The following is a 13,977-nucleotide window of genomic DNA, read 5'->3' on the forward strand; positions in this document are numbered from 1 at the left end:
TCAGGAGAGCACCCAGTTCTCCAAGAATTAAGGCACTGATTTATCTGAACTAATTCTGTAGCATTTGGAGGAGAACTAAAGCTGTAGGAGCTCAGTTTTCCTTCTGCTAATTCAGGTGTTATGAAACATCTACATAATGTTGATGGCAGATCATTGTTTTTTTTACTGCCAAACAGTTCTCAAAGCTGCCATATCCATTTTTGATGAGGAAGGGCAAAGATGGTTGGGTGGCTTACAATAAACATGCCAGTGAAGTGGTGCTTTGAATGATGAGCATGCAAAGCTTTTTTAGCAGCTACAAAGAGATGCTTGTTCTCTAAATTAGTAATTTACCTTCTTCTTACCAGTCTGATTTTAGGGCAGATAAGAATGTGTTTAATCTGTGATACTTTGATAGCAAAAGCAAAGTGCTGTGGCAATTGTGCAAGATGTTTTACATACCAATAATTTCCTGTTTGTGGCTTCAGATCAAAATGTGCAAGAGTTAATTATATTAATTTATAAAATTTCTCTTATTGTATTCTGCTTGTGAACACACAGAAGATATTCTCCTCATATAGTATTGGCTTTTCTTTTTTTTTTTTTACTTCAATCCACAATAAGAATACTTTTTTTTCATTTCACTCACATATATAACTGAAACAAAAGTCTCCCAAAGCATTACTTACCTTTTCTATATGCATTGCATTCTTATTTAATATTCAATTCTATCTCATTAAAAATTTGATTTTGCAATCTACTAATGGGTGATGTACCACAGTTTGAAAAACACTATGAAAAATCTCTGCTTGTCAAGTGGCTCACCAAAAACAAATTAAAAATAACTTATTATTTTGTAGTGTAATTCCTGACTTTTCTGAGTTAAAAAGTAGTGTAGTATCTCATCTGAAGTATATCAATTGATCTTTGGTTGAAGATACCGGCAGTCTATGAAGGTGGGGAAATTCCACTATGGTTACCCCCTCAACCATCTCAGTTTCAGAAACAACATAGTCATTCTGTTAGGGAGGCTTGTCTTTTACTCATATATTTCCTTTTTTGGCTAGTAAAGATGGCTTAATTGCCTTTTTCTTAATTTATTTTTAAAAGATACTTTTACTGGAATATAATGTACAAACAGTAAAGTACCAAAATCTTAAGTGAATACCTTGAAGAATTTCTATTATGTATCTCATGTGGCGTCACCACTCCAAAGCCTCCCTCATGCCAGCTTCCCAGGCAGCCGCCACTCCCACCTTTATTTTGGAACCACTATTCTGACTTAGAACAGCATTACATTTGCCTGTTCTTGAACTTTATCATAAATAGAATCATAGAGTATGTACGCTTTTGTACCTAGCTTCTTTTGCTCTTCATTTTGTATGACGTCTAATATTTCTTGAGATGCCGTCTTTTAGGTAGGAATTGCTTAGTCAATATAAGTCAGTCCTACTTTTGTTTCTTTGACAAAGAACTTTTGGGTTTGGAAGAATATGAAATTTAGGACCAAAAGTATAATTATTTTACTTTGATTCTAATTATTATTGCTATATTTAAAAATTTGCACAGTGCTACACCTGCTACTGGCACAAGGTTTTATACAGAAAAGGTAAGGTCGATGCTCACATTTAGCAGTATTCTAAGCTTAGCAAGAGCAGACTGTAGTCCATCATAGTATGATTGTTTTCCCAGACTAATGAAGTATCATGAAGGGATTATCTTAAAAGCACCAAGAGAACACTGTAAATTCCCTAAAGGAGATTTTTCACAATTTGGACTCTTGTTACATCAATTTAATGGATCACAACCACCATTTTAGCAAGCAAAACAGAATAGAGTGGAAAATATCAAAGTGAATTGCTTGTGATAAAATTGAATAATATTTCACTTACACCAGGTCATGATATAAATGATATTTCTCACTACATATAGCAGTAAACATGTTATAGTCACTTCCCTAAAGATTCATCTATAAAACACCAAATATACATTGAACAACTACAGTGTATATGGCATTGTGTTAGGTGCTGTGGCACATGTTATTCAGATAGATAAAACTTGGTCCAGATAGGGTAAGGAAAAGTCATGTAAACAAATAATTATAGTAAAATATATATATATAGTTTGTACTTTACTCAGCAGTTAGTGAGAAGCCATTAAGGAGAACAGTGACACGATCCAAATGATATTTTAGAAAGAGTGATCTTGTGTGTTGGTTATCAAAGAAGGGAATGAAACTGGTGTTAGGCAGACTAGACAGGAGACTGTAGAAAGAATTCAAATATAAGTTGATAAAGAACTAAACTATAGAAGGTAGGGAGAATGAAAGGGGAAGGACTGACAGATCTAAGATAATTTACCAAAAACAACAACAACAAGTATATGTCATCAATAGAACTTGCTGACCATTTGGATGTGGGAACCAAGGAGGAGGAAGAATGAGTTAAAGATAACTCCAAAGTTTTGATTAGCATGGTTGAGGATATGATAGTATCATTAATAGAAATAGGGAAGTAAGGAGGAAGCTTTATTCAAGGTAGAGAAGATGATGGTTTGTGTTTTAGAAAGAATAAGTTCAAGATGCTGACAGATATAAATAGCCAAAGGTCATTGGAAATAAGGAACTGAACACCAGGAGAGGGATTTGGGAATATTTTGGAGGGCAACAGCTGAAGCATGGCCATGAACGCAGTCACTCAAAGCTTGTAGAGAAAAAGGGGAAAAGGACAAACTTTAGAAAACCTCTCAAGCCCTCCCCTCTCCCACCTCCCTCATTTAGGGAGTAGAAATGTAAAAAAGTCAATTGAATCAGCCTAAATGTTCAGAAGGGTAGGTGAGATAATAGGATATCACAACACAGAGAAGAGGAACTTTTAAGAAAAAAGGGCTTGAGCAGTGTTATATGTAACATTGTTACATATAAGAGGTTAAAAAAGTTGCTGAGGGCATTAACTGTCAAATAGCAGTTTTATTGGTGAAACTGCAAGTAATCATTTTAGAAATATGGAGATGGGAAGAAAGATGCATAAATCACATTATAAGAAATAAAGGAGTGAGCAGGGGAAAGGAAAGAGAAAAGGGTATACACAGAAATTTTTAGGTGAATAGGATGGTACAGTCACAATTTTATAAAAAAGGAGGTCATAGAAGGGGTTTCTAAAGGAAGGCCTTATCAATAAAATTAGACTGAAACAGAGATTATTGTTTAGTGCTGTTGAAGATGAATTGAGGTTGGGGAATGCAGCTGATGGAATAATAGCTTTCCAGAACTGATATAAGTCAAATAAAAGGATGATGGTGGAGCAGTCAGACCTAGTCAGCAAAGTCCAGTGACCTACCGAGTCTCTTGGACCTATCCAGAAGGAGACTGGAGAGAGCAGAGTAAAAAATGATTTACTATGTTTTTTACGAGGTATTGCAAAAGTCAGGGGGCCCTAGGATCACAAATGGTATTGTGAGAGCTAGATGGGAATGGGATATACAAGGTAAGGAAGATAAAGTTCAAGTGTTGGAGGTGGGTTTGAAAGGCATCTGTCTAATCATTGGTGTTAAATAGCAACAATCATTTCATTTGCTGCTTGCTTAGTGGAAGTATATTTGAATTGAACTATATTTAAAAATAAAAAATCAGTGAGCACAAAGGGGCATTTCAAAGAATTAACAACTAACATCTGTGGCCAGTTCTCTGCTACATGTTTTTGCTTCTTAGTCCAAAATAGCAATTGGACTATAAAACATTTTTTTTTGTCATGATTTGTTCTATGACTGTTTAGTACTTTGCCTCCCAAAATGGTATCATGGATTCTTTTATGCGTGATTTACTTCCATGATGTTAAGCTCAAAAGTTTATGATCACATCCCTAAAATCCCCATCCATAATTTCTCTTAATAAATTATTATAACTCTGTTATATAAAAATTTAAGTTTTTGAATCCTGCTTATTTCACTTCTTAGGATAAGAAGATACAATAGGGCCATATGAATTTTGAATAGCAGTGTTTCACAGAATGTGCTTTGCAGATATTAGTTTCATGAGCTAGTACAAAAGGTGGCAGTGTGAGGGGGTGAGGGCTTTGTAATATGGTCAAATTACTGGGATAACGTGACAAGTTATTAAATTGTATTTGCTTTTTGGAAATTCAAATGCTCATTAGTACATTAAGGCTGTTGGAAGCCATGTAGGAAAGTGGGTTAATTTTTTCTAAATTCTTCATCACTATCACCCAATTTTGCTTTTATACAAAACTATTTACTGTACTTAGGAACACACTTTGGGAAATGTTATATTTCAAAATGTGTTCAAAACTAATCTAAAACAATATAGAAATGAATTCTTACAAGTGTATGTGTTCAATACTTGTGAGAAACAGTAACTGAGATAGATGAAGAATATGAGATCATGTGAATTATGGACTCTGGCCACAGATACCCAAAAGCTAAAGTGGCAGGGCAAAAGGAACCAGTAACATTCAGGAAAAAAAGTTCTCCCCAAACTTGAAGAATAAATCCTACTTCTCTTATCCCATGGTTTGGAAAGCAAATACCAGTTTATCATATTCATTTCACCATGATTTTTGTTGTGCAGTTAGCAAAAATTACAGACCATGATGTCAGGCCTCTGTGGGAATCTTGGAATGATCATTTTATTAGCTGTGAAACCTTAGACAAGTTATTAACCTTTCCAAGTTCATTTTCTCATCTGTAAAATGGAGACAGGGCTTTCATAAGGCTATTATACTGAATACATATAGTCCTTAGCAATATTTCTACACATAGTAAGTTCTCAATAAACGGCTGATATTATTATTTTTATTATCTTTTTCTATTCTGCATTCACCCCTCCCATCTAAAGGGCCCTACTTTAAGCCCATACTTATATAACATTTGCTCTCTCCACTTAATCCTTTTACAGCCTCCATATAGAGATGCCTTTAGACTTGGATTTTATCTCTGATTATACTGTCATTGTTTTTTACCTTATAATCGACTGTCAAAGATATCATGCTAGACATAGGAGAAATTATCATCTCTGCTATTTTCTGTTGTTGATATTCACTTGTGCATGAATTATTAATGTTATCTTCAATTGACAGTTTCTGTGCAGGAATCTTTTTAAGCCAGTTGGCTGTTGCATTACATTTCATTTAGTTAAAACCATATACATAATTGATAAATACACTTTACTGGGCTCATGTAAACCATCTTGATTGATAATATACAGCATCTTGTTAGCCTTAAATACCATGCTCTTAGAACGAATGTCTTTAGGGAATAGAGTTTATGTTAATAACTCCTAAAGACTTTTTGACATTATAAACACAGTCTTGGAATTTCCTTTTAAGGAAAATTATATTGTTAAAATAAGAATCATAAAGGTGACAACTGAGTATGTATACTTTATAAGCATCTAAATTTTAAGTAACAATGTAAGATTAAGTTTAAATTAATAAAATTATCCCCAGATTACTTTAATATTCTGTTTTATCTAATGGGATGACTCCAACGTAAGAAGCTGAATTTTATTAGAATGCAAAAGCCTAAGACTAGTCAAAAGAATTTTTATGTTAGTTCTCATAATTAGCATCTAATGCATAACTTTTCTCTTATATTTTAATATTGACAGCTTCTTCCCTGTGATTCTTTAGAAGCAAATGAAATGGAAAGGCTTAAGCGTGAAAGAAATGATGCCTTGGAGGAAGTGAATATGCTTAAGGTAAACTCCAATTTATCTTCCTTATATTTTCTCTAGAAAAAAAAGTAATAATTCTGTGTTGTATTCTGAAGTATTATGGTTTTTACTTTTAATGAAAGAATATTAACGTTAAATATTTATGTTAATTTTTTTCTTCAATTGGCCTTTAGGGAATTAATTTTTTTTTTTTTTTTTGGACCAGTAAGGGGATCGCAACCCTCAGCACGGTGTGGTCTACACCACGCTCAGCCAGTGAGCTCACCGGCCGTTAGGGAACTAATTTTTTAGTTCACATGCATTTATATTTCACAATATTCTGGTAAGATCTAGTGTGATCAATGATGTTTACTCATGCCTTTGATCTGGCTACTTCTTACCCCTTTTTTCTCTCGCATTGGCAGCAAGGACAGAATTAGATAAGGAACCAACAAAGCAAACCATGACAATTTTGGATCCTCTGATGTTCATTAGGAAATACATTTTTTCCCATGTGCAAGGCCATGCTTAAGAGACATCATGTTTTGCTAATGTAATTTGAAATTAAGGCAGTATGATTCAAGGGAGAAAAAACACACATACCCTAAAATACTGTAATATTTTGATTCTCTTCCTATAGTTTCATTCTGTTTTTAGTACAATATTGTATTTAAACTATATCCTAATTTTTACAGTAAGCCATAATATTTTCCAAATCTTCAAGAAAAGCAATATAACTACTTGATTTACCATTAATTTACCACAGGAATATAGATTAAAAAATCATTTTATTAAGTAAGTAAAATTCTATTGTTAATTATTTAATTTTAAGATAAAATCTTTACACCAAAAAGAAAGAAAATTTTCTTGCTACCTTAGTTTTTACAATTCCACCCTCTAAGGAATCCATTGTTTAAAATATCTTGTTTATCCTTTCAGAGAGTTTCTCTACACAGACAATCATATTTTTAAAAATAAATGTACATGTTGGGACAGGGGCATATGAGAAATCTCTGTACCTTTCAGTTTTGCTGTGAACCTAAAACTGCTCTTTAAAAATAATCGTTAAAAAAACAAATAAATGTATATATGTATTTTAACTTTTTCATAAATCTCTTCATACATCCGTACTTTTTTACAACTTGTGTTCTTTCTTTCTCTTTGTTAGAGTTACGTCTTGGGCAGCTTTTCAGGTTAATGTATACAGATCCACCATATGCTTCTGAGTGGCTCTCCTATACGTCAAATTCCCAGTTTTCCATTATTAAAAAAATTCCACCTTCAATGGCTTTTTAGATGTATCTTTGGGCAATTGTACAAGTACATACACAGAATAAATCTCTGAAAGTAGGATTGCTTTATTAAAGGATATGGACACATAAAATTTTATATTCTACCAAATTCCCTTTCAAAATGATTTGCCAATTCACATTTCTTCCAAATGTATATGAGCATTTCACTACTACAGGAGTATTTTATATATTTCTTTTCATAATTCTGCAACTACTGTTTTTCCACATTTTTTGGTGTAACAAGACTTTAGATGGAAAATTTAGTTTTAAAAATAGTTTCTTCAAATTCTCTTAGAAAACTTCTCCAATGTTAGTCACGTTGGTAAGAAGCATTTTTTTATTTTTTGTAATTTATCTCTACATAAAACGTTAAATCCTGTTATTCATCAAAATTTCCTGTTATTCATCAGAATTTCCAGAGGCTGGGCCGGCCCCAGTGGCTCACTTGGGATAGTGCAGCGCTGGTAGCACTGAGACCGCGGGTTCGGATCCTATATAGGGATGGCCGATGCACTCACTGGCTGAGTGTGGTGCGGACAACACTGTGCCGAGAGTTGTGATCCCCTTACTGGTCAAAAAAAAATTTTTTTCCAGAGGCTATCAGATCTTTTTTCGCTTTCTTAAAGTTTATGATTGTTAAATTTAGCGATATATTTCAGTTTTTACTTGACTATTACTATTAACTATTAGAATTTTAACTTAAAACTGTGAATGCCTTATTCATGTAACATTTAAACAAGGCTTCCCTGAGGAGCCATTCAATAAATCAGGATTCACATTTGAAGTTCCTGAAATGTAACCGAATATATCCTAAGGTGGCAAAACCTAAAATCCCAGATAAAACAAATTCTGCATTTTATAATTGCCTTTACTTCCAAACCTATCTATTGGCTGAGAAACATTTTTTTTTTTTTTTTTTTTTTTTTTAAAGATGACCGGTAAGGGGATCTTAACCCTTGACTTGGTGTGGTCAGCACCACGCTCACCCAGTGAGCGAACCGGCCATCCGTATATGGGATCCGAACCCGGGGCCTTGGTGTTATCAGCACCGCACTCTCCCGAGTGAGCCACGGGCCGGCCCCGGCTGAGAAACATTTTTAAAAGCTACACAAAATAATGTGCAAATCAATAAATATTTGGTTCAGGGTAACATATTTTTAGTTTTTCTAATTATACTATGTACACTAAAAAAATGACAAAGGTTGTTAAGTTCATATAGCATGTAGATGGTCTCATCACTTTTCATTATCCTGTGACATCTCTATTCTTCATGTCCGAGACACAAATAAAAATGAAACCAAGATAACTTTATGACAATGGCTAATTTTTATTTTGCAAGAATGATTTTTAAAAGCACTGTGGGCTTTATTTAACTTAAATGCTTTCTGCAGAATTCATATCACTTCTGCTTTGCAAATGCGAATGAAAATAGATATGTTTTCCATTTGCAGATGCAAAAAACTAGGACACAAAAAGTGAAGGTGACTTGCCAGAGCATAAAAGCACAGGAGCCAGCAGTCTCTTGGCTGCTAGTCTATGGCATATTCATTAGATTGCTATATTATATTCATCTTCATATACCTTCATTTCACCTCTTAGACAAGAAGGAGCTGAGATATACCAGAAAGCAGATTGCCTCTTATCAACATTGCAATGAATTTTTGCCACTCAATGTAATGTTCAAGCAATTCCTCTGCCCAAGTTTATGGTAAAATGGCTCTTAATTTAATCTTAGTATTTCTGATTTTGTCAATAAAATGTGGATTTATTTAAGATATACTTTTTAAAAAATGGACATTTTAGGGTATATGCTTGACTTACTTTTAAATTCAAAGATAATATTTTCATGCATAATATTCATCCATCTTAATAGCTATTATTTTATATTTTGGTTACACCAGCCATAGCTTCCTTTTTATGTGTAGTCTTTCAAGAATTAGCTAAAATTAAATTAGAAAACTTATAATCAAGTTGGTCTTATGTCCTCTTTGGTATAGAGACCTTTACTTCTAATTTGTAATAATAATTCTCTTCATTTTGGAAGCTCTTTGGTGACAATAGCTGGTGCCCAAAATTTAGTTAATATTTATATATTTTGATTCTGACTGATTTTTTTGAACTTCAGATTTTGAGATTTTAAAAATTAAAGTAATAGAAAAAACGTTTATATCACAATTGTACTGTAGATAACTAATTATTTTAAAATAGTATGTGGAAAGCCAGAAAAATGACTGGGAGCTCCCTTTTCATATTGTAGCAATTTGATGTTTGGGAAATATAGTAGCTTTGAAACAAAGCACTGAAAGTCATACTTATTGATACCTTCGTAACAAATTAATTCATTGGTTTTTAAATATAGGACAAATTACTTGAATCAGAGAGGCAAAGGAAACAATTGACAGAAGAGCTCCAGAATGTGAAACAAGTAAGTGCATGTATTGTGTATATGGGTTTTCTTTTGTGTGTATGCATAAACATATGATGTATAATTATAGAGCAGTGATGCTTTATAATATCCCAGAGCTTACTTATGCAAATAATACACTCTAAAATTGTCTAGATCTTAAAAGCAATCACTTTTGGAGACTGTACATGTGCTGAAGTCCTGCTACTATTGCTGAAAGAAATGTTAAAACTTCTCTTTGAAATTGCTTTCAAAACCAGATATCTATAGACCGAAATGACCAGTCTCATTGCTGTTCTATTCTTTTTTCTTTCATTTTCTTTTTATTTTTTTTTCTCTTTCCTTTTTGTTTTGTTACACCTCATCTTACTAAAGAAAAAAAAAAAAAAACCTCCAGGAAGAACATTTTTTACAGTCAGTTATTAATAATAAAAAGTAAAAATTTATTTTCACCTGCATTGTTTTTCAAAGAATTTGAGGTTGCTCACAGAAAAAACAAATACAATGATGATATCATAAAATAAAAACACAAATAGCAAATAAAATATATAGTAAGAGTAGAGAGTTAAAAGTACACTGTTAGAGATCGATGGCAATCATCTGATTTTGATCTTCCCTTACACCGTCCCCCCCAAAACATAAAATTGACCAAGAGAGCAAGGAGAACACAGAGGACGCATGTCTTCAATATAACTGAGAGAGAACATCACAACCTTCAAAGTGCATATAAATAGAGTAAGAAAATTCCAACAAAATTCCTGCAGCTTCCCTGCCACTGAAACCTAGGGTACAGAGAGCAGAAGAGGGAAGGCTTAAGAAAGTCTGAAAAAGAGCAGGGAAAAATAGAGGAATTAGTTGAAGTACAAACAGAATCACCACCAGAAAAAGAAAGTACAACAATAAATGGGAAAATACTGAACATAGGTCAGGACATGGTAGTTCTCAGCAGTGGCTATAAGAACGCGACATGAAAGTGTATATAACCAGTAGTGGCAGCCTTGGAGAATCATTGCTCCTAGGAAGAATCAGATAAATAGAGAGGGGATGAAATCCCCTGGAGACTAGGCAATGACAGGAAAGAAGGAAATAGCAGGGGAACGTTAAGGATTTTGCAGAAATGAAAGAGAAATGAGGTACCAGTCCATCCCACCTCACACCCATGTTCGTCAACAATGTGACCCATAAAAGACACTGCACAGAAGAGGGTGCTCTTGAACTAAGAACTCTTTCTATGAAATAAAAAATAGAAAAATAATTCCGTCTCCATCATTACAAAACAACTGCAAAACTCAATATGAAATAAATCTTTCCTCCTGATGAAAATTCTCCAAAGCAATTGATCCACAAAGCTGAAGACAGCTGTAATGTAACACTTCAAACTCAAATATCCTTAAATAAACATTTCAGGCCAAGAAAAAAAAAATCTCAAATTGGAAATTAAAATAATAATAATATAAGTTGACAAAAAACAAATATAAAAAAATCAGAGTTGTTAAAACTTAGGAAAGAAATAGAAGGAAAAGACAAAATCATATCAGAAATGAAAACAGACTACAAGGTACTCAAAGAAGAGTATATTGAAGTGAAAAGGCATCGAAGAAAACCAGAAAAACAACCAGTGAAAATGAAATCAAGAAGTAAAAGAGTTTCTGGAAGAAATGAATCAAAGCAACCAAAAAGCCCTAATATTTAGAACTAGAATACAAGAAAACTTTCCAGAATTAAAAGAAGCCCTGAATCTAATATCACGTACTTGGGAAATTTGACCTGGAAATATCAACTGTAAGGCATATTCTACTTCAAAGATTGAAAAAATATTCACACTGCCTCCAAGTAAAAGTATCAAATAATTTAAAAGACAATCAATTAGACCAGCATCAGCCTTCTCAAAACAACATACAAAGTAAGGCAATATTGGAGCAGCATTTTCCAGAAACTAAAGGAGAGAAAGTGTGAACCAAGAATGTTGTGTACAGCCAAGCTGACTTTCAGATATCAAGGCTATAGAAAACAGTTTCGAATATGCCAGTAGTAAGGGAATACTGTCTACATATGTTGTTCCTGAGTAATATAGGATAGGATGAGTTTTATCTAACTAAAAAATGACTGAAATAACTTTGGGAAGTTTCCAAACAGTCAGCACTTCATATATTTTTATTATGTAGCTGAGACTAAAATGAGAGAGAGTTCACAGGTAAAAGAATAATGTGTAAACATTCTAACAAAAATCAAAAGATGCATTTTAAAAAAAAGGGGGGGAGGATAAGAGAGAATAAAAGGAGAGAATAGAATATTATCATGTTTTATAAGTAATGGGTAGCAATCAACAAATATTTAAAACTGACATCTATCTGATGAGGTAGAACTAGAGGGGATTACAAACACTATAAAAAATAATAATACAAAAGTAACCTATAATATGAAAGTGCAAATCTTCCTAAGTACAAAAAGAATTTTTTTTAAAAAAAGCAAAAGAGACATGAAATAAATGATATAAATATAATATACACAATAATGTCAACATAATACTACAGAACTGAAAACAAACATAATAGTCATGTTAATTAACAAGATTGGGATTAAGTCACCTATTAAAAAAAAAAAAAAAGGTTTTCTTAGGAAAATATAGTTTACCAAAACTGACCCAAGTAGAGATAGAAAGCTTAACAGACCAATTTCCATAAAAGAAATAAATTATCAAGACACTACATTATAGAAAAGGACCAAGCCAGATGGTTTCATAGGGGAATTTAACTAAACCTTTGGCAGTCAGTCCCAAAACTAAATAAATTTCTTCAGAATAAAAAAATGAAAGAAAATTTTCAAATGCTTTTCATGAAGCAGGTATAACATTGATGTATAAACCTGATAAAAATAACACACAAAAAAAGAAAATGCAATTAGACTAGAATAACAGAGGCATAGGAATTGCAAAAGAAAAAATAAAACTATCTCTGCTGATAACATAACAATAATCTGGAGAACCTTAGAGAATCAATGATAAAACTAACTCAATACATTTATAAGCTAGCAAGAAATAAAATTAATATGCAAAATTCAATTGCATTGATATACACACAAAAAATAATCAGTTGGAAGTTTTAACAGTTGACAAGAAATCAAAGATTAAATAGAAAAATAGGCAAAAGGTGTGAACAAAAATTCACACAAAAAAGTTATAAAGTGCCCCTTAAATGTATGAAAAGATATTCAATCTTTCTCTCATAACAAGAGAAATACCAGTTAAATCTACACTAAGATAGGACTTCCAGCTTCTAGTAATGATGAAGTAAGACCTTGATGGAGTTCACCTCCCAAAAGAAAACAACTCTGAAACCTAAACATTAAACACTAAGCAACTACCAAAGGAACTGGAGAGTGAACAGAATCAGGCAAACTGCTTGTCATGGACGAGGGGAGCGATACTAACTAAGTATCCTGTTTCTGCAGTTTTTAGCCCAGAGCTAACAGCAGTCTAAGTGACACCAGTGGAAACTGACTTACTTTTATGGTCACTTGATTTTCAAAAAGGTTCAAAGACAATTCAATGGGGAAAAGATAGTTGTTAACAACTTGGTGCTAGAACCAAAGGATGTCTGTGAGAAAAAAAAAAAATGAATCTTTACCTCATATCATACTCAGTGACTAACTTTGAATGGATTATAGATTTAAACATAAGAACTAAAACCGTTAAATTGTAGATGAATCCTTGTGACCTTGTATCAGGCAAAGTTACCAAACTGTATATCTAAAATTAGTAAATTTTACTATGTGTAAATTCTACTTCAATAAAGCTATTAAAAAAAAACAGAAAAACTATGCTGATACGATTTCTCACCCATCAGATTAGCAGAAACTCAAAAGCTTAACAATGCACTGTCAGCAAGGCTATTTTGAAACAGGCACTTTCATACAATGCTGGTGGGAATGCAAAATGGTGCATCCCTATGAAAGAGAACTTGGCAATGTCTAACAAATCTACACATGCGTTTACTTTTAACCCAGCAATCCAACTTCTAGGAATTTACCCTGAAGATATACCTTCAATAATTTTAAAATACTGTGCACCAAGTTCTTTATTGCTGCATCATTTATAATTGGGAAATATTGGAAACTACCTTAATCTCCAAGCATACGTGATTGATTGAATAAACTATGGCACATACACACAATGGAGTACTGTGCTGTTGCGGAAAAGAATAAGGAAGATCTTTATGAAGTGTAATGAAGTGGTTTCCAGGAGATATGGTCAAGTAAAGAAAAAAGAAGCAAAGTGTAAAAGAGTATATGTAGTTTGCTACCTTTTACAAATTAGGGAAATTTAAATATGTTAGAAATCTGCTTATCTTTGCAAAAGAAACCAAAGGAAGGATAAACTATACAGCAGTGAAATTGGTTACCTACAACATCATGGGCATGGGGTGGATAAGATTCAGAAGGGAGTGACACCTGTCTGAGAATACCTTTCTATGTAATTTTTACTTTGGGGTGCATGTTAATATTCTATACATTAACAAATATATATATATAAAGAAATCAATAAAGATAGGAAGGGGAAAATAAACATAAAAACTGCAAGCAAACTGAAGCAAATAAATCCAATTGTATTTCAAATGAATACTTAACCATACTAA

General features: G+C 32.9%; 1 protein-coding gene across 4 annotated transcripts in view; it reads left to right on the forward strand.

Moving 5' to 3' along the window:
* STXBP4 (syntaxin binding protein 4) overlaps positions 1-13,977 on the forward strand; it is a 179,754-nt gene that overhangs the window by 62,688 nt on the left and 103,089 nt on the right. For all 4 annotated transcript variants that reach the window (XM_063110231.1, XM_063110234.1, XM_063110232.1 and 1 more), the window contains 2 exons: positions 5,603-5,692; positions 9,299-9,364. In XM_063110231.1, the coding sequence (XP_062966301.1) occupies positions 5,603-5,692; positions 9,299-9,364 (156 nt within the window). The remainder of the gene's footprint in view (positions 1-5,602; positions 5,693-9,298; positions 9,365-13,977) is intronic.

The sequence above is a fragment of the Cynocephalus volans genome, chromosome 10, assembly GCF_027409185.1.
Source record: "Cynocephalus volans isolate mCynVol1 chromosome 10, mCynVol1.pri, whole genome shotgun sequence".
In the NCBI taxonomy this organism is placed as follows: Eukaryota; Metazoa; Chordata; class Mammalia; order Dermoptera; family Cynocephalidae; genus Cynocephalus; species Cynocephalus volans.